Source organism: Ipomoea triloba, chromosome 13 (assembly GCF_003576645.1).
Source record: "Ipomoea triloba cultivar NCNSP0323 chromosome 13, ASM357664v1".
Classification (NCBI taxonomy): Eukaryota; Viridiplantae; Streptophyta; class Magnoliopsida; order Solanales; family Convolvulaceae; genus Ipomoea; species Ipomoea triloba.
The window spans coordinates 25,236,068-25,258,660 of NC_044928.1; the positions used below are offsets into that span (position 1 = coordinate 25,236,068).

Here is a 22,593-nt window from a genome sequence, read left to right on the forward strand (position 1 = left end):
ATATATATATATATATATATATATATATATATATATATATATATATATATATATATATATATATATATATATATATATATATATATAAGATAAACGCCTACAACACTAAGTGGTCAATAATAGTACGATTGATTCGTATTTACGAAGTAAAGAACAACAAAGGTGCAACCTTAGAATCTGTGCTGGAAGATGTGGAGGTATATATATATATATATAATTTCTTGAATCATAATATATATTTTCTAATTCATATTCATATATATGTTCTATAAATCCCTCTACAAATTTGTTTATATTATTATTATTATTTATAATTTATTATTTATTATTTATTATTTGGCTTTATCAATTGTTGTTTTAAGTTTGTTTTTTTTTCCTTTCTTTTTAAAATTTTGTATATCATTGTTTTTTTTTAATACAAAGTTTTATGTTTTATTTGCATTGAAAAAATAGGTAAAATTTGTTTTTTTGGGTACATTCATTCACAATTCCTATTTTATTATTAATATATCAGGGTACCCGTATACACTTGACATTTAAACAACTACATGTTGAAAAATTCAAGTGTATGCTTGATGAAGGATGTTTATACGGAATAAATAATTTCATTGTTTCCAACAATTCTATGGCATTCAAAACCACTCAACACAAATACATGCTCAGTTCCATGCGGGGCACAGAAGTGATTGAACATGCAGATACCAGTTTCCCAAACAATATTTATAAATTCAAGGAGTTTGGCCAACTTAAACCAGAAGATATAATTTATTCAGAATTATTTGGTAATATTGTTTTGTATACAATAACTTCATCTTCTAGCATATGTTATCTAATTTAATGATTTACAGTTATTTATTTGTTAAAATAGATTTGATTGGCTTTATTGTATCTATGCAATCACCTTGCACTACATTAGTTTCTGGGAAACAAAAAAGATTCATGGAGATTGTTATTCAAGATCGTGAGTAAGTAATGTTTAAAATCTATTTTTATATATTACAATTTTATTATTTTTTTATGTTACTATATTTGAAAATAAATATTATTTATTTAACAACTATATACAAGGAAAAAACTTTAAGATGTACTTTCTGGGACCAATATGTTGATTTATTGCTCCTACTTGTGGACCACCCAGATCTGGAACCTGTTGTGTTGATAATTCAGATGTGTCGTGCAAAAATGGAACCTGTTGTGTTGATAATTCAGATGTGTCGTGCAAAAATGTATAATGGTAAATACCTAATTTCATCGTGTCGTGCAAAAATGTATAATGGTAAATACCTAATTTCATCATCACGTGTTATTCTTTGTAAATTTATTACATTATTTTTTATTAAAAATATAATTCTTTGTAAATTTATTACATTATTTTTTATTAAAAATATAAAACATCCTATAATGTTTACATTATTTTTTATTAAAAATATAAAACATCCTATAATGTTAATCTTATTTTTTATTAAAAATATAAAACATCCTATAATGTTAATCTTTGTTATCTTATTCATTAGGTGAGGTTTCAATCACAAATACATTTGGTGCCACTGAGCTTGTGATGGATAATAATTGTACAATATCATCATCTACAATAGCAGATGAGATCAACACTGAGACAATCCGGAATATTAGTCAGTTGTTCGATGCTCCTGAGGTGTGTATATTTAATTTACTACAATTGTCAACACAAGTGTAAATTTAAAATCATAAATATTCTTTCTCAAATTACTATTTGATTTTTTGTAATTGTAAACATATAGGTTGGAAGCTTTTGGGTGTTAGCCAAAATTGTGGCTTTTCAAAATATTGGAGATTGGTGTTATTTATCCTGTAATAGGTGCTTAAAAAAATTAGAACCGTCATTGAATCGTTTTCATTGCTTGAAATGCAATAAATATTGGCCCAATGGTACCTTTAGATATAAAGTTACCATAAGAGTCTCTGATGCGACTGGGAATGCAGCCTTCCAGCTATGGGATCGTGAATGCAATGATTTATTTGGAAAATCTGCATCTGAATTAAAAAAATCTTATGTGGAGGTTAGAACTAATTGTTATTGTATTATATTTAACTTCTCTTTTTTTTTTTTTTAGAATTATACTAATTCAAATCCTTTATTGTATAGGATGAAATGGATTCGTTTCCCCCGGAAATGAATGTTGTAGTTCACCAAACCCTTCTGTTTAAGGTTCAAGTAAAACCAGAGCACCTATCAAATTTTTATGGATCTTGGACCGTAATGAAACTTTGTCGTGAACCAGGACTTATTTCAAAAGTTTGTGATAGTATGGTGCTCGAGAGCCAGGTTGAAAATATCTCATATTTAATTTGTAATTAATTTTTAAATAATACAAAGTAAATAATATATATATATACTTTCATTGTATAGGATTCAGATGTTTTTTCCACATTCCAACATGGTCAAGATAACAGTGTTTAGGTAATTTATCTTTGTTATATAATAAACTATTTTTATATTTATTCTTTTAGCTTTGAAAATATTAGACAACATAAATTATAGAAACATTTTTTTTATAGGAATTGTCTTCAGGTGGTGAGGTCACAACACCAATAAAAGATCTCAAAAAAGACGTTGATGTTGAAATAATTGGATCTGGATCTTCCAGTAACAGCATTAAACGTACCTTGAATGATTCATTTTCATCCAATGTTGGAAAGAAGTCAAAATCGATTGTGAAGATAGAAAAACCTTGAAATTGAACAACGGTGGAGTTATTTGGTGAATTATTTATTACATTTGTTCAGAAAGTTTGAAAGTTATGTTGAATTAGTTTGCATTTGTGTTGGTATGAGTATTTTTTTAATTTGTCATGTTTTTATAAATTGGATTTCTGTTATAAACCAGATTTTTGTGCTATTAAATGTTTCATTAAATATATTTATTTCCATATATTATATTTTTTTAATCTTTTTTTAAGAGATTTTTTATTACTCTTAGATTATAAAAATATTAACTATCTATCTATCTATCTATATATATAAATAAATATATAATTTCAAATGAACAGATACTACATTGTAACATTTGCAGTAGTACTCAAAAAAATTATATAATAACAAACTACCTGATTCAATTTACTCATAAAAAATGAAATGAAATTTAGTAATAGTATAATTAAGAAATCAAATTGTATTTAATTGTTAAAAAATATGCTTATCAAAACAAACATTTGAACATAATCAAGCACCCTAAATACAATCTATTTTAAAAATTCATATAAAAATTTATATTAATTCCTTAAATTATATATTACGGATATTATTTCTGTCAACACCACAATGTAAAATAAAAACAAATATTGTTGAAAATAATTACAGATATGAGCAAAATCTTTATTTTATATGTACCAAATCAATAAAATAATTATAAATTTGTTGAATTTATTATGGTGTAAATTTAAATCAAATATTCATTGATAATCATTCTAAATATGAGCAGAATCAAAATATATATTATTCATTTTACTAAAAGATTACATCACAGAAGTATAAATACAAAACTATTGTCTTTCAACTAAGTTTTAAGATACATTATTCCATACTCTTTAAAAACTATACATTTAGACTATAATACTCATGAAACAGCTGCTGGAATCCACCTCAATAAAACAGTCACGGCTAAGTCCCAAAAATCGTACAGACGGTAATATATTCTTTCATTAAATTAATAATTAAAAACTTTTTTTGGTTAGCCCATGCTTGGGAGTTGACATACTTATCAGCTTATGAATTCTTTAATTTTTTCTTTTTATAAAGAGAATGCATGGGAATTGATATACTTTTAAGCTTATGAATTACGAATACTATGTGGATTTTTATTATTGACTATTGTAAATAGTGTAGGGATTTGGTTTTGCCGTTTAGGTAGGGATTTGAGCTATGGGAAATTTATCTTTTATATAATAATAATAATAATAATAATAATAATAATAATAAAAAAAGGACAATGTGAAGAACAACACAATTGTAGTGTAAAAATATTATTTATTTTTTTATAACAATATTTTTTTTGTGTGTTTTTATAAAAGAGTAGGCCATAAATCAATTTAATTTCATTTCAATTCTATTTTTTTTACTTTTTTCTATTTATCTTAATATGTTATAGGAATAACACAGTAGTAGAAATTAAATTTGTTACTTATTTTTCTTAACAAAAAAGTATTATTTATGTACTTTTCAATTTTTTTGTTTATAAAATACAAATATTCAAATTTTGAATAGGAAAAAAATGGCTCTACTAAGGTTTTGATATATATATATATATATATATATATATATATATATATATATATATATATAATTGTTAAAAAAATCATTACAAATATGAGCAGAATCTTTTATTTTATATTTACCAAATCATAAAATAATTATAAATTTGTTGAATTTATTATGGTGTATAAATTAAAATCAAATATTCATTGATAATCATTCTAAATATGAGCAAAATCAAAATATATATTATTCTTTTAACTAAAATATTACATCACAGAAGTATAAATACCAAATTGTTGTCTTTGAACTAAGTTTTTTTTGAAGATGTCTTTCAACTAAGTTTTAAGCTATATTATTCCATACTCTTTTCAAACTACACATTTAGGCTATAATACTCATGAAGCAGTTGCTGGAACCAACCTCCATAAAACAGTCACGGCTAAGTCCCACAAATCGTACAGACGGTAATATATTCCTTTATTAAATTAATAGTTAAGTTTTTTTTTTTTGGTTAGCCAATGATTGGAAATTCAGATACTTATCACATTAGGAATTCTTTAATTTTTTTTTTTATAAACACAATGCATGGGAATTGATATACTTTTAAGCTTATGAATTAGGAATACTATGTGAATTTTTATTATTGACTATTGTAAATAGTGTACGGATTTGTTTTGCCATTTAGGTAGGGATTTGTGATTTGGGAAATTTATCTTTTATATAATAATAATAATAATAATAATAATAATAATAATAATAATAATAGTAATAATAATAATAATAAGTATAATAATTATAATAATAATAATAATAATATAATAATAATAATAATATTAAAAAAAGGACAATGTGGGGAAGAACACAATTGTAGTGTAAAAATATTATTTCTTTTTTTTTCTAACAATTTTTTTTTTGTGTTTTCATAAAAGAGTAGGCCATAAATCAGTTTAATTTCATTTCAATTCTATGTTATTACTTTTTTAAAATTATCTTAATATGTTAATTGAATAATACAGAAGTAGAAATTATATTTGTTATTTTTTTTATTAAGAAAAAAGTATTATTTATGTACTTTTCTATTTTTTTTATTAAGAAAAAAGTATTATTTATGTACTTTTCAAATTTTTTGTTTATAAAATACAAATATTCAGATTTTGAATAGGATAAAAAAATTTCTCTACTAAGATTTTGATATATATATATATATATATATATATAAATATATATATATATATATAACTGTTAAAAGTAATTACAAATATGAGCAGAATCATTTATTTTATATGTACCAAATCGATAAAATAATTACAAATTTGTTGAATTTATTATGGTATATATTTAAATCAAACATTCATTGATAATAATTCTAAATATGAGCAGAATAAACTTAAAACAACAATTGATAAAGCCAAATAACATTCAAATACAGTTTGATTCCAAGAATCTTTAATCATCTTAATGATTTTTAAAATTATTTACACTTTTTTCCATATTTATTTAGATAGTAATGACATTAAATATCGATAAATATATTATTCATACTTTTACACTTATCTTATCATTGAACAAATATACACTAAAAATATGATAATTATTTATTGTTTATAATTTAACCTCTAATTTATTATTAAAATATCTAATAAAAAAATTTCATCCGTGCATCGCACGGGTAAAATACTAGTGTGCTATATATCAGCTTGTCTGAATATGTGGAAATTTATATTTCATTCAATAATAATCCATAATACGGTATGCCTCAAAAACGTTTACAATATGATAAGTTTGACTAGTATTTTGGCTTTTAAGTGGTTTAAATAGTTTCTTCTATATATTTTGGTAACTTTTTTTTTTCTTATTCTTCGTCGGAATAATTCATTAATTACTTGTATCCCTCTCTCAAATGGTTTTGAGTTCAAGTTTCACAATAGAAAATATATCAAATTGATATCATGAGTCCAATAATCAAAGTGCAATTAGGTCCTTAATGAAAAAAAATACAATGAGACTCATAAATTGACAAAATAGTTTAATTAAATCTTATTGTTACATATTGAATAGGTTACCGCTAATGTGTTACTGACTAGGCTAACAATGAGAGTTATTATTCTTATTGTTACCAAGTAATAAAATTCACATGTGTGATGCACAAATAACTGTATCATTTTTAGATGATATATAATAAGTTTAAAAAATAATTGAAAGATTTATAATATTATAATAGTATGTAATGTCATGACACATCCGTTATCATTTCAAATATAGGTGGTCAAAAGTTTGAAGATACTATCTTGTAAAGAATAATGAGTATTTAAAAAAAATAGTAGAAAGATGTATAATATATAGGAATAAGGATCAAATAGGCCACAAAACTGCTCATGATAATACAATTAAGCCACTGAACCTATAAAAAAACTACAATTGAATTCCTAAACTAACCTATTTCATGCAATTTGTTCAATTTATCAGTTTTTACAATTTATAATAGGTCACCCAATTCTAAAATATTTTTTTAAAATAATTTTAAACAAAATAACTATTTAAAAAAAAAACCTTCGTCTCCGTTGGAGACGAAGAACCATGGAGCCGAAGATACCTTCTCTGTTTCTAGCGGGAGACGAAGGTCCCTTCATCTCCATGGTCGGGAGACAAAGAGACTCTTTGCCTCCAACCATGGAGACGAACAAGGTATCACTGTCTCTAGTCGAAGAAAACAAAGTTTTTTTAAAAAAAATAATTTTATTTTATTTAAAATTATTTTTTAAAGAATATTTTAAATTTGATAACCTTTTAGAAACGGGAAAAACTGGTAAGTTGAACGAATTACATAAATGAGTTAGTTTATAGATTCAATTGTAATTTTTTAAAGTTTAGTAGCCTAATTGTATTATTGTGTATAGTTCGGTAGCCTATTTAATCCTTATTTTTTTATTCTTTTATAAGATTGTGACATAAATTAAAATTTTACAAACCTAAGCTAAATAGATTAAAACAAATTAAATGAATAAATACTTAAGATATTGCTAGAGAGTTGTCGGTGTCTAGTAATTTCCGCCGTATTATTAGGAATAGACACTTATTTAAATAATCTTGTCTGCTAATCAGCCACAGAATTTATATTATTATATTATATAAAAGATACTCGACCACACCCCGTATTCCTACTATTCAACCACACCCGTTTTAAAACAATATTTTGTGTTTGTGTCATCTATTATCTATTATTAAATTTAAAAGAGGAAATAATTAAAGTCGTAGTAGATCAGAGGAGCCGTGCACATATTTTCTACCTTTATAAATAGCCATTGTGTGTAGTGAAGAGAGAGGTGCCATAGTCTTAGCTTGCAAGTTGATTATAGAACTAAAATGAGCAGCAGTAGCAGAAGGTATGTACTATATTCAATTCATTCTATTCTAATAATTTGAAACATTGCCAAAGATCTTGTGGTCTAGTGGCACCGGATGATGGAGTGGGTTCGAGTCTCAGTGCAAGTCAATTGTTGACTTGCCTGAACAGATGCTACATTGTAACAGACTCAGTACTACTAAAAAAAATTTTTGAAACATTATTCTATATATTGATGGTAGGTTTTGATGTTATGAGTTGGGTAGGTGTGCTGTTGTGAGCGGAGCAAACAGAGGGATAGGACATGAAATATGCAGACAGCTTGCGAGTGAAGGGGTGGTGGTAGTGGCCACTGCAAGGGATGAGAAGAGAGGGATGGAAGCTGTGGAGAATCTCAAACACTCATTTGATGATGAACATATTATTGTGTTTCACCAGCTTGATGTTGGAGATGGAGTTAGCATTTCTCGTCTTGTGGATTTCGTCACAACCAAGTTTGGGAAACTGGATATCCTGGTAATTATCCACTCCCATCCTTTCTTTGCATTTCTTCTGTTATTTATTCTCTTCCCAGAAAGGTTGAATTACCCACGGTAAGGTCTCACACTCCAGCACCACAAAACATATAAAAGAAGTATATTATGGTAACAGACAGAATCATATACCAGTGCACACAAGGATCTGCCTACTTTTAGGCATGATTCTCTATCACTGCCGACGGAGCAGTGATCTCTTCTCTTAAATATTGTCATTCAACTATGTGTGATTTGTGCGGACATTATTTTTTATTTTCACTTGTACCAATAACCAATCATATATTTTATTATTTCAAAAAAAAATCATATATTTTATTTACTAAACACCTTATACTTAGATGGGACCTTGTGATTCTCTTTGAGAAAATGTCACATTATTAAACTCGGGTGGTGAGGTAATGATACTTTGAGCTGTAAAAATAGAGAAAGTATAGAACAGATGCTATCTTGAGTCAATAATGCTAAAAAAAAATATTTTATTTCTTTTCTTTTAAATCAATATTTTTTGGAGGAGTCAATTCAACCTCCGCTGGCAAAGTTGACGGAGGATCGGAAGAGGCAACCTTCTCTGTCAACGTTGACAGAAGACTATGCTGCCTCCTGCATCCTCATTCGATTTGAAGGGATGAGCATTTTTTTTAAACAAAGTTTTTTAATAAATATTATGGTTGTTGAATAATTAAAGAAAAGTAAGACTTTGTGGTCTACTAACACCCGACTGCACTTTCATATAGAAGGTTGTGGGTTTGAGCTTCAATGGAAGCAATATTGACTCTTTGTCTCTTTGTACTTCAATAGATTGAAAAGATAATTATGAACATATACTGCATTGTAACAAAGTTAGAATACTCAAAAAATATTTTATTTTCCATGTTGGATGTCACATCTCAAGTTTTCCAAAAAAAACTTATTGTATTTATTTAATAGTATACTTTCTATATCGTTTAATCTTCTTTCTTTACTGAATTGTAGGTAAACAATGCAGGGATTGGTGGAGTTATTCTTGAAGGAGATATTTCAATTCTAAAAGAGATGATAGAAGGAGATTTCTCACGAGCCAGTTCTATAAAAGAAGTAATTTAAATTATTCATATATAATACTCTCTCCATCTTATGAAAATTGCATTAATTATGTTTGGCATGGTTTTTAACAAAACAAATGAAATATTATTACTCCTTCTATCCCATTTTATCTGCCTTACTTTCTTTTTTAGTTTGTTCAAAATGTTGTCCTTTTTTTAAAATTGAACATCCTCATCGTTCTATTTTTCTCAATTTACCTTTATGACTTTTGCATTATTTATTACTTTTATTTTCAAAAGTGAAATTGTAAGGGGTATAATTAGAAAGTACATTATATTTATTTTAATTTCTTAAAAAGCGTGCAAAAAGCAAATGAGACAACAAATTCGGTACGGAGGGAATAATTTTTTTTTCTCAACTTTTCCTATAAAGGTTGCATTAGGACTTAGGAGCTCACATATTAAATTTACTTTCAAAAAAAATTACACCCACTCAACTAAAGAGTTTAAAACAGTAGTCTAACAAATAAAAGTAATGTGGGTATGGACCAATTCAACCCAACCCACATTTATATCAACAATTGCTAATATTCATCAATTTCTCGATCTGTTTGATGCAGGAGCCAGAAACTGAGATGAAAAGTAATGGCGCAATCATTCAAACATATGAGTTGGCTGAAGAGTGCCTTAATATAAACTACGCAGGGACCAAAAGAATGGTTGAAGCATTTCTACCTCTTCTCCAACTTTCCCCCTCCCCTAGAATTGTCAACGTTTCCTCCACTCTGGGGAACCTAAAGGTGTGATCAACTCTTACTTTCATACATTTAACATCTACTTGATAGTAAATAAGCTAGGGCACATCAAAAATAAAAATAAATTTTAAAAAATAGTTCCCATTAGAAATTGATAAAGTATTCTTGTTCAACATATACGTGTAATTCAACTATCAGCTTAGACTTTTAGTTGAGATGGAGCACATGCTTCAATTTGGTATCGGAGCCAGATTCTAATGCATGTTGTCCAATATAATTGAATATACATACAGTTGCTGCCAAATGAATGGGCTAGAAAGGTATTGAGCAATAGCGAAAGCCTATCTGAAGAAAGGGTAGACGAAGTGGTGAACGAATTTCTCAAGGATTGCAAGGAAGGGATAGCAGAAGCAAAAGGTTGGGCAAGATATGCCCCAGCCTACAAAATCTCCAAGGCAGCAGTGAATGCTTACACAAGGATTTTAGCCCAAAAATATCCCAATTTTCGCATCAATTGTGTGTGCCCAGGCTATGTCAAGACTGATATGACTATTAATAGTGGCAAGTTAACCCCTATGGAGGGCGCTGAAAGCATCGTCAAGCTAGCTCTGCTCCCCGATGATGGACCGTCTGGCTTATTCTTCTCCCGGACAAATATTATGGCTTTCTAGAGCTGATATGATGGATGTTTGATAAACTAGTTTTAATTTCTTATTACTAGTACAATATAATTAAATATAGAAGTGAGATTTTCTGAAAATAATGTATGTCATAAAACATCTAGTATTATTTCAAAAATGAAAACTACTTCTTATATGGAATAATTGATCATCTCTTACTTTAATTTTCCTGTAAAGTTATAAGCTACTATACAATTGTACTCCATTATAATTATTAATATTTTTAAGTATAGCATGTTAATATATAATACCTACACTTTCCGTTGAAAGAAATGAGCAAAAAAAAAAAAAAAAAAAAAAAGAGAAGCTTAAAGTTAAAGTTCATAAAATGTGAGTGTTTTACATGCAATCAGTGATTTTATAGTACCACTTTAATAGATATTTAGACGACAATTAGCAAGTTTTTGTTATGGATTTAAAATATTAATTTTATAAACAAGTATTTAACATATTATGTACATAGGTGATACAATTAACCTATTATAGTACATAACAAAATTAACAATTTATTTATATATATTACCAACATTGTTTTTTTTTTTGTGAAAAAAAAAAAAAAACAAAAAAAAACAAACTGCACTGAATGCACTATTTATGTAAGTTACAAAACGTGATTTTGGACCAGGTGAATAGGTGGCCGTTGGTCCAAAGACTTTACTTCTTAATTTGTTTCTCTCTCCTTTTTTTTTTTTCATAAATAAAAATAATATATAAAAAATAGATATCATTGAAAAGTTATAATTGACATCGTTTAAATGACACGTATATTAATATTTTTTTCTACATAAATTTGGTTCATAAAAGTCAGTTTGTACTCTAAGTATATAAATTACAATAAATCTATTTATGTATATAAATTCACTACTTTAATTTAGGTACATAAATTAACTAATATAAGTATAAAAATTTACTATTGCATGTACATAAGTTCATTAAGGTAGGTATATAGATTTAGAACTATTTGTGCTATTTAGGGATGACATTTTTCAACTAACCACAACAGAAAAAATCAATCCCCACACCAATAAGACAGGTTCGAAGAATTTTTTGGAATACGAGAGCGGAGATGGGAAGAATTTTCCCAACCCCGTCGGAGACCGGGACGAGGATGGGGAGGATATCCCTCGTCCCCCCTATCCCCTTCCCCGCATCCTCGAATATATATATATATATATATATATATATATATATATATATATATATAATGCGGTTCAAATGCTTTGTCCGCCCGGGACAAGTCGTGCTTCTTGGGATTCTTATTCAATTGCATCGAAACATCATGACCTACATGGTCGATCGATCTGCCGTTCCCCGCCCTTCTGCTTATTCACCCATGAGTCCTAATCTTCCTTTAACTTCTTCCATTCATTAACCCATGAGTCCCAATCTCCGTTCAACTTCTTCCATTCATTAACCCACGAGTCCCAATCTTTCTGTCTCCCTCCAGGGTTTGCCGTCACCCCATCGATCGACCCACCGCCCACCGACTCGATCCGACCGCTAATTATTTTCCTGATCCATCCCTTCTCCTCGTATCGCACTACCTTTCCCTTCATCCTCTCCGAGCGGTGGACCTCGAGCTCTGGGGCCTATACCTATCCGGGACAATTATACATTGTTAGGGAATGCTGAAATAGTGTGTGGTTGTGAGTGTTATTTTGCTGAAAAATTTTATTTTGTAGCCATAGATCTATGTTTCTTAATTGACAAAAAATTGATTGAATAAGATATTCATTGCTTTCTAGCATTTATTAGGCAGTTTCCAGCCTGTGGTCACGATATAATTTTGCCCTTCATTAATTCATAAATGAGTTTATTATTGAAATGGTCCCCCGACTATTACGAAATTACCAATTTAGTCCTTAATAAATTTTCATGTCCAATTAAGTTTTCGACTTTGAAAATTTTAACTAATTTAGTCTTCCGTTTATTTTGGTGTTATACATCCGTTAAATCGAGACCAAATTGATAATTTTGCAATAGTTAAGGGACCATTTTGATAATTAATTTTAGACTGAAATGGTTCTTTGACTATAGTAAAATTACCAATTTGATCCCGATTTAACGGTTATCAAACGGTAAAATAAACAGAGGATCAAAATGGTTAAAATTTTCAAAGTCAAGGACTTAATTGGACAAGAAAAATTGTCGAAAACTAAATTGATAATTTTGCAATAGTTGAGGGACCATTTCTGTATTAATTAAACTCTTCATAAATGAACTATAAAAGAGGACTTGGCTTCCAATTACTTAAAGTCGTCGTAGAAGAGCCGAGGCGTGCGTGTTTCAATATTCCTATTTCTCACTATTAGGACTCTCTGAGTTTGAGTCACGTTAGGACTAACTATCCTACTCTACCTAAGACTCCCCTTGTATATATATCTCATATTCCTCATCATTGTAATTGTTCAATTGAATCAATACAATATTCAGTTCTCATCTGGTATCAGCTAACCTAGGTTTATTTTCCAATGGCTGACGGCTCTGTTAATTCTTCCGAACGGATCGTTTCTGATGCAGCTATTTCTTCTGCGGTTTCTTCAGCAGCCGCTTCTCTGTCTGCTGCGCATCACTATGTTAGCATTAAGCTAACGAACAAGAATTTCTTGTTTTGGAGGACGCAGGTTATTCCGTTTCTTTGTGGGCACGACCTCATGGGTTTCGTTGATGGCACGAACTCTTGCCCTAATCGTTTTCTTCCCGTTTCTGAAGGCTCCTCCGCTGCTGCTGCTCTACCCAACCCGCTGCATGCTCCATGGGTGCGCCAAGATCAGACGGTCCTTAGCATGTTAATCTCTTCACTTTCGTCGGAAGTTATGTACCTCACAATTGGTTGCACTACGTCGCGTGATCTCTGGTTGGCGCTTGAGCAGGCTCTCGCTTCTTCCTGTCAAGCTCGGATTATGCATATTCTTGGACAGCTGCAAACAATACGCCAAGGTGATGCCTCCGCCGTCGACTACATTGCTCGTGCGCAAGTTATGGTGGAAGATCTAGCTCTTGCTGGCCGTGCGGTTCCTTTGGAGGATCAGAATATGTATATTTTCAGAGGTTTACGTCCAGAATATCACTTTGTCGTAGCCTCTTTGAATGTTCGAGGTCATCCGGTGCGTCTTCCCAAACTCGCCGATCTCCTTGGCTCGCATGAGTTCGCTACCGGTGATAGCTATGGCAGTGTTCCAGCCCCTACAGCTGCGGCTTTTGTTGGCCAGCGTGGTAGTGGAGGTCGGTCGTGGTCTTGGCGTGGCTGATCGAATCGCCGCGGTGGGAATTAGTCACGTGGCGGTGCTGTTTTCGCCGACCAGCAGCAGCAGCAGGGCGGTGGTGTGCAGCGTGGACGTGGCTCGCATAGCGGTGGCAAGTCACGTGGGCGACGTGGTGGTAATTGGCAGCCTCAATGCCAATTATGTGGCAATTATGGCCATCTTGCACCAGCCTGTTTTTCTATAATTGGCCGTGGACTCCAAGCTCATTTAACATATGCTGAGGATGCGCCGAATCTTGTGTCTGACTCGCATCTTTGGATTCCAGACACTGGGGCGACAAATCATGCGACCCCTGATATTGCTGCGCTCTCTACATCTGAAGAGTACACTGGTGGTGATGCTCTTCGAGTTGGTGATGGTACAGGTTTGCTTATTAGTCATACTGGTCATGCTTCTTTTTCTACCCCGTCTAAAGTATTTAGGATGTCTGATATTTTACATGTTCCTGGTTTGTCTTCCTCTCTTTTATCTGTGCAACGCTTTGCAAAAGATAATAAAGTCTTTTTTGAGTTTCATCCATCCTTTTTTGTTGTGAAGGATATAGCAACCAAGGCAATTCTTCTTCGCGGCAATAGTTGCGGTGGTCTCTACACGTTACCCATTCCGAAAAACAGTCCCCGTGCGTTTATCTCGTCCCGTGCTTCCTCTTCCGTATGGCATGATCGTTTGGGACATCCTCATCAACGAGTCTTAGATCGTATTCTTCCTTTTTGTTCTGTTCGTGGTTCTAGTCGCAATAATCGTTGTACTTCTTCTTTGTGTTCTGCGTGTCAATTGGGCAAGTCTGCTCGTTTCCCTTTGCCACGTGTAGACTCTGTTAGTTCGAATATTCTTGATTTGATTTATACTGATATTTGGGGACCAGCTCCTGTTTTGTCTTCTTCTGGTTATCGTTATTTTGTTCTTTTTATTGATGACCATTCTCGTTACACGTGGTATTATCCTATGAAATTGAAGTCTGACTTGTATGCCATTTTTGACAAGTTTCGTGCCTTAGTTGAACGGTCATTTAATCGCAAAATTAAGGCTATTCAGTCGGACTTAGGAGCTGAATACAAAAAGTTACATATTGTTCTTCTTCAGTTAGGGATTAATCATAGACAATCCTGTGCCTACACTCATGAACAGAATGGTCGTGTTGAGAGGAAGCACAGGCATATTGTCGAAACTGGTCTTACTCTTATGGCTCGTGCGTCTGTTCCATCTCGTTTTTGGGACTTTGCTTTTGAAACTGCTATTTACTTGAATAATAGAATTCCATCTAGTGTTTTGCAGAATTCCAGTCCTCATTTATTGTTACATAAATCTTCTCCCTCATACTATTTTCTTCGTGTGTTTGGTTGTCTTTGTTATCCTCACTTGCGTCCTTATAATCGTCACAAAATATCGTATCGGTCATCTCCTTGTGTCTTCTTAGGTTATCCTGAGTCTTTTAGGGGGTACAGATGCATGGACTTAACGACTAATAAGATTTATATCTGTAGACATGTACACTTTGACGAGAATGTGTTTCCCTTTGTTAGTAGGGTTGCTGTGCCATCTCCTCCCTCTGTGCAGAAGCCGTGGGCTGAATCGGTTTTACAGGTATTGCCATCTTCTCTTGCTAATTCTGCTCAGGCTGATTCTCCTGTCACCACCGCTGCTGCTCCTACTCGTCAAAGAGGACGACCCCGTGGCAAGTCCACACGTCCGACTGTTCGCTCCCATGCAATGGCTACGAGGAGTCGGTCTGTGGCTCCACTTTTGGCTCTCTCTGCTCAGGCCTGTCCTATCGAGCCCAGTTGCTACACTCAAGCAGTTGAATTTTCTGAATGGCGAGAGGCAATGGATCTGGAGTTCAATGCACTTTTGCACAATCAGACTTGGGTTCTAGTTCCTCCTTGCCTAGAGATCTTGGTGAACCTGGTTTCTTTCTTGGAATTGAGCTAGTCAAAACTAGCAATGGTGTTATTCTTTCTCAGCAGCGGTACATGTCAAACATCTTGAAACGGGCTGGAATGGCTGATTGTAAACCTCTCGCCACTCCTATTTCTACATCGAAAACTCCATTGCTTAATTCAGATTCATATGAAGATCCAACGAAATACAGGAGTTTGGCTGGTGCTCTCCAGTATCTCACAATTACACGGCCAGACTTATCCTTTGCGGTCAATCAATTGTGTCAACATATGCATGCTCCAACATTGTCTCACTGGGAGCAGCTAAAACGAGTGCTCAGGTATGTCAAAGGCACCCTCTCATTCGACTTGCGTGTAACTCAGTCAAATTCTAGAGAGCTTCATGCTTTCTCTGATTCTGACTGGGCTGGTTGTCCTGAGGACCGTAAATCTACTAGTGGGTATGCAGTGTTTCTTGGCACCAATCTTATCTCTTGGGTGTGCAAGAAACAGAAGACAGTTGCAAGATCATCCACGGAAGCTGAGTATAAAGCCTTGGCTGATGTTTGTGCTGAGGTCATATGGATCATGTCTTTGCTGCGTGAGATCAAAATTGATGGCATCCTTACTCCCAAATTATGGTGTGACAATCTTGGTGCTACTTATATGTGTGCGAATCCAATTTTTCATGCAAGAACTAAGCACGTGGAGATTGATTACCACTTTGTTAGAGATAGGGTTGCCAATGGAGATATTCATGTTAACTTTATTTCCACAAAAGATCAATTAGCTGATATCTTTACAAAAGCTTTGCCTAGTCCTAGATTTTCTTTTCTTAGGGACAAGCTTCAGGTTAGTAGTTTACCCTGCGCTTGAGGGGGAGTATTAGGACTCTCTGAGTTTGAGTCACGTTAGGACTAGCTATCCTACTCTACCTGAGACTCCCCTTGTATATATATCTCCTATTCCTCATCATTGTAATTGTTCAATTGAATCAATACAATATTCAGTTCTCATCCTCACCACCAACTCACGAGAGCTTTTATAACCATACATTGTGTGTGGAGACTGCAGAGAGAAGTGGCATAGCCTCTAATTTACTTCTGCCATAGCCAGGCCAGTTAAAGAACTCAAATATAATGGAAGCTAAAATGAGCGCCACCAGTAGCAGAAGGTATGTAAGCAGTATATTCTAGTTTGAACATTCTATTCATGGTTTTTATGTTATGAGTATGTTTGGACGGATGTCGGTGAGGGCCAACTTCAACCTCCTGACCCTCGAAAATGTAATGGTTGTCTATAAGGAAATAAATGTCCTGTTTGGTAAATGGCTGTTAGTTGATTGGGTTGGCTATTTGGGTTAGAAGGTATGATTTGTTGATAACATTGGCTAATTGTAGAAAGTTGTTTGATAAATAAGCTGTTAGCTGATGGCTGTTTGGTATAATTTCTTTTCTCCAAAAGCTAATTGAAAAGGCTGCTTTGAGTAGCCTTTTGAATTTTAGCATTTTGGAGTTACAAAAAGCTTATTATTTACCAACTAATAGTGGCCAAATAAGCCAAAATTGGCTGATAGGCTGATTATTTACCAAACAGGGCCAAAGTTACTCTTTTGCTAGTAGTTATAACTTTTGGCGCAGTGGTAAATCCTTAATCAAACAAAGACACAAAGTTGTATCAGGTCATGAAAATTTGTGTCTTCGCTATGATTATAACTTTTGACACAGTTGTAAGCGCTTGATTGTCTGATTGTGTTCGTTGTGTGTGGAGGTGTGCTGTTGTGAGCGGAGCAAACAGAGGGATAGGACATGAAATATGCAGACAGCTTGCGAGTGAAGGGGTGATAGTAGTGGCCACTGCAAGGGATGAGAAGAGAGGATTGGAAGCTGTGGAGAAGCTCAAACACTCATTTGATGGAAATGAACATATTATTGTGTTTCACCAACTTGATGTTGAAGATGGACTTAGCATTTCTCGTCTTGTGGATTTGGTCACACCCAAGTTTGGGAAACTAGATATCTTGGTAATTTTTTAAATTCAAGTTATTATATTTAATAGTACTTTTCTGTTGTCTATAATATTCTTTCTTTACTTAATTGTAGGTAAACAATGCAGGTGTACTTGGGTTTGTTATTGAAGGAGATGGTGCAATTCTTACCGAGATGATAGAGGCAGATTGCTCACGAATCATTTCTGCAAATGAAGTAAGTTATCCATATAATATTCTCTCCATCTCATAAAAATTGCACTAATTATGTTAGGCAGCTCTTTAAGAAATTAAATAAATGGAAAATTAATTTCTTTTTTAACTTTACCTGTAACATGGCGTTTGGTTAGAGAGAATGAATTAGGTGGAAAAAGAATTGCAATTCGAGGAAAGTAATAATGTGAGAATAAAGTGAGAGTTTTAATTCTAGTGTTTGGCTTGCATTGCAGAAATAAAATTAGTGGGAATTTCAATTCCAATGTTTGGTATACATGGGAATTGAGAGGGAATAAGTAGTATAAAGTCCAAAACGCCCATTGTTGTTGTTTATAATTGACAAATTAATTCACAAATTGTTAGAGTTACACGATATAATTTAGAAGGGAAGGTATGTATCAATTTTAAGTTTAAAAAAAGAGAAGGGTAATTTTGTCTTAGGACTATCTTTTTTTTTTTTTCATAAAATCCATGAAATTAGAATCCTATGTGGGCCATGAGATTCTAATTCCATAAAAATGAGGAAATTGCAATTCCCTCTGACCAGACGAAAGAATTTTGTTACATTCAGAATTAGATGGGAATGGAATTGTAATTCTCCCAACCAAATGCCCGGTAAATGTTGCATTGAGAGTGCACATGTTAAAATTATTTTCAAATCTTAAAAAAGATGAAAAAAGGTAAGTTGGGAAAAATAATAAAAAGTTAGCATTACTCAAATTGAAGAAGTATGCATTATTTTGGGATGGCGTAATAGGGAAAATAAATAGTAATGTCAAGTGTTGTGCCCCATCAGCTCACATTTTAAAAATGACAAGCCAATTTGAACCACTTTAATCAATTAAAATATTTAAATTAATAGTTTTAATTTTTTTTGAATCTATAAATTATAGTTTAAAGTTCTTTGAATTATGATATAAATATAAAATTTTAATTTTATTACATTGCTAAACTATATATTATTTATACATTCATAAAGTTAAAATTTATACTTTATAAACTACAAACTACAATTTTGAAAATTAAAATTAATAAAGTTAGAATGAAAAAAAAATTAAACTAATAGTCTAATACATAAATATTCTTGTACTTTGTATGCAAAAGACATTTAATCAGTATATTCTTAATCTACAAGTTTAAATATAAAATAATTGAATTTAAAGATAAAAAGTAATATGGGTCTAGGTCAATACGTCCCACCTCACGTTACATGAAGGGTGACTCAATAAGTCTTCATTCTTACCTTACAAGCCAAAGTTGCTAATATAGACAAATTAAATTGTTGACTATGTTTTACATTATAATGTAAACCAGTGATAAATGTTAATCTTTAGTACACTGAATGTTAATTTTTAATTTATTGAATATTCATATTTAAGGTAATATATTAAAAATTAATTCAGTCAACACTATATTAAAAATGAACTTTAAAAAATTAAGCTTATTGTACAAAAAAAAAAAAAAACAAACATGCATGTTAGTGGTCCAATGCAGCATGCAATATAGAGTTGTGGACCATAGACCATATTCCAGAATATAATGATTGGCTAATATATGTGACAACGGTTAAGGGTGTGTTTGGAAAGAAGGAAAATGATTTTTGAAAAATGTTTTTTGGAAAATGAGTTATTTTTCAGAAAATGAGTTCATTATCCGTGTTTGGATGTACTCTGGAAAACTGTCTTTGGGTGCTTGGTTCATTTTCCGGAAAATGAGTAGAAAATGTATAATTATATATTTTTATTATTTTATTTAAAATATAAAAATATTTATAATAATATAAAAATAATATTTGTAAGTAAATTTTAAAAAAAAAAAAAAAAAAAAACCTCCCCCCTCTGGTTTCGGTAGCCAGAGCAACTGGTTTTCGCGGGAAAACCAGAGAACTGCTCTAGTTTCTGGCGGGAAACCAAAGTAGGTGACGGTTGTTGGTGTATTTTTCATGGGCGGAAGTCTTTTTTTTTTTTTTTTCCTATTTTGAGCTCATTTTGCTTTATCAACGGAAATTTTTCGTTGACTAGATTTTTCAAGTGTAGCCAAACATGAGAAACTCTGAAAATGATTTTCAAAAATCATTTTCCGGATTTCCAAACGCACCCTAATATTCAATATAATTCCTCTGATTATTGAAACAGGAGTTGGAAACAGAGTTGAAAAGTGATGGCGCACTCATTGAAACTGGTGAGTTGGTTGAACAGTGCATTAATACAAACTACGCAGGCACCAAAAGAATGGTTGAAGCATTTCTACCTCTTCTCCAACTCTCCCATTCCCCTACAATTGTCAATGTTTCATCCACTTTGAGCAACCTAAAGGTGCGGCCAACTCTTACTTTCGTGCATCTAACATCTAGTTCATAGTAAATAGCTAGCTAGCTAGGCACATATATATGACTCAAGAGCTTAGTTCTAGTGCGGTCGTGCCTTAACGAGCGGTCAGTACGAACAAGTCAATAATTATGCAAACATGCATCAATATTGTTAGAAAACACACAACAAAAAATGTACTAATGCACAAAAAAACACCATTAGATACACATCAACACAAAACGCACCATTAGATACGCATAAAAGTGTTCAAAAACGCACCATTAAGTGTGGGAGGTATGGTGCATTTTTTTTGGATGTGTGGTGCGTTTTGTGGCGTATTTGTGCATTTCATTTTTATGCCGTTTCTAACACTATTGGTGTATTTTTTTTAATATACTATTGGTGTGTCCGCACTGATCGCACACGTGCGGCCGCATTTGAACTGTGATCTATGACACAAAACAATTAACTCCAATAATTATTATTATATTAATTATAAATCCAGCTACTATCAAATGAAATGGCTAGAAAGATATTGAGCAATGGCGAAAGCCTAACAGAGGAAAGAGTGGATGAAGTGGTGAACGAATTTCTCAAGAATTACAAGGAAGGTCCAACCATAGCACAAGCCAAAGGTTGGCCAAGATATGGCTCGGCCTACAAAGTCTCCAAAGCAGTAGTGAATGCTTATACAAGGATTTTAGCCCAAAAATATCCCAATTTTCGCGTCAATTGTGTGTGCCCAGGCTATGTGAAGACTGATATGACTATTAATAATGGGATGTTAACCCCTATGGAGGGCGCTGAAAGCATCGTCAAGCTAGCTCTGCTGCCCGATGATGGACCGTCTGGCTTCTTCTTCTGCAAGAAAAATGTTATGGCTTTCTAGAGCTAATAATGGGTGTATTAGTAGGGGTGTGCAAACTATGGAAAAATTTGGTTAACCGATCGAATCGAAAAAATTCGGTTAACCGTAACTGAATTGAACTTTTCTGGTTCAATTAATGGTTAAAGAAATTTTAAAATTTCGGTTAACGGTTAATTCGGTTCGAAACGGTCCGTTAACCGAATTTTTTTAATATATATAAAAATAAATAAATATAAATAAATAAATAAATAAAAATACTTATGTGTAATACTAATAACCTAAATCCCTAATTCTTATACTTATAACGTTGTTGCGGTATTATTTTTGTATATTTTATTATGAATTTATTATGATATGTATTTTATTTTAATTGAATTTATTATTTTAGATGTTATTTTTAGAATTTTAAAGTTTAGTTTTAAAAAGTTCGGTTACCGGTTAACCGACTGATTAACTGAAAAAAAAAATTAATTTTGTTCGGTTAATTTGGTAAAACAAATTTCGGTTTGGTTAACTGTTAAATGTTTAAAAATTTCGAATAATTCAGCTCGGTTGAAACGGTTAGGTTAACCGAATGAACACTCCTATGTATTAGTAATTACTAGCTAGTACAGTATTAAAGTGAGTTAATTATAACAGAGGTATCTTGTCTTTGGTGACAATTTCAAATTTAGTCCCAAGTATAGTTTTTGTCGTTTAAATCATAGACTATTATTTTTTGGATACTTTTAGTTCTTCTTATGATTTTTCCTATTTTTAGTAAGGGCATTTGTTTTTTTTCATAATTTTTTTGTTTCAACTGGTTTAATTTGTTTAGAACTTTAGGTAACCTCTTATTTTTAGTAACAATATTTTTCAATCGATTTTAGTAAATTCCTAAACCAATTAAACCAGTTGAAACTAAAAATATAACAAAAGAAAAAATATGACCAAAAAAATAAGAAAAGTAACTGAGAAGCATCTGGAATTAAATTTGAAATTCCCACGAAAACAAATGACATCATCTATCATCTCTTATATCACTCTCTCGAAAAGTAACCCTAATGCTGCCTCCCTTTTCTCTCTAAAACAAAAAGTCTTTCTCTGCTGCTCAACTTCGGCTTTCATCGCCGGCCTCCGGGCGGAGCTCTAATGGAGCTTTGAGCCGGCGGTTATGGTCACCTTCTACGTTTGCTCTCGCTCTTCTTTCGTCTCGACCACCGTCGCAACTTTGTCCGCCTCCGACCACCGCCACAGATCTTCTTCTTCCGTTTTATTTCCCTTTGAATAAAATAATAGTAGGTAGGTATTAGGGTTTGTGTTGGTAGTCTTGAACTCCCAACCCTACTTTGGCTTTACCACTTTTTATTTTCTCTATTATTGTGTTTTCTCCTCGTTACTTTCACGGGTTTTTTTTCCTCTCGTTACTTTCACGAGCTTTTCATTATCATTAGCATAAATCGTTTAGTTTGGTTTCGGCAAAGTGTTGATTTTATCCTGGGCGAACAAAAAAGAATGATGA

General features: G+C 32.0%; 3 protein-coding genes across 3 annotated transcripts; all 3 read left to right on the plus strand.

The window, feature by feature from the left end:
* Positions 1–1,182: 1,182 nt before the first annotated feature.
* On the plus strand, positions 1,183–2,715 carry LOC116001406. The gene is made up of 6 exons (XM_031241285.1): positions 1,183–1,234; positions 1,515–1,654; positions 1,761–1,837; positions 1,919–2,039; positions 2,126–2,305; positions 2,539–2,715. Exons 1-6 carry the CDS (start codon positions 1,183–1,185, stop codon positions 2,713–2,715), a joined length of 747 nt encoding a protein of 248 aa, XP_031097145.1.
* Positions 2,716–7,480: 4,765 nt separating this feature from the next.
* LOC116003064 ((+)-neomenthol dehydrogenase-like) lies at positions 7,481–10,733 on the plus strand. The gene is made up of 5 exons (XM_031243245.1): positions 7,481–7,616; positions 7,843–8,092; positions 9,085–9,186; positions 9,755–9,934; positions 10,183–10,733. Exons 1-5 carry the CDS (start codon positions 7,597–7,599, stop codon positions 10,558–10,560), a joined length of 930 nt encoding a protein of 309 aa, XP_031099105.1. The 5' UTR covers positions 7,481–7,596; the 3' UTR covers positions 10,561–10,733.
* A 6,003-nt stretch (positions 10,734–16,736) lies between these two features.
* Positions 16,737–21,319, plus strand: LOC116003061 ((+)-neomenthol dehydrogenase-like). The gene is made up of 5 exons (XM_031243240.1): positions 16,737–16,886; positions 17,483–17,735; positions 17,815–17,916; positions 20,051–20,230; positions 20,730–21,319. The coding sequence occupies exons 1-5, from the start codon at positions 16,852–16,854 to the stop codon at positions 21,111–21,113; spliced, it is 954 nt and encodes a 317-aa protein (XP_031099100.1). The 5' UTR covers positions 16,737–16,851; the 3' UTR covers positions 21,114–21,319.
* The last annotated feature ends 1,274 nt before the right edge of the window (positions 21,320–22,593 follow it).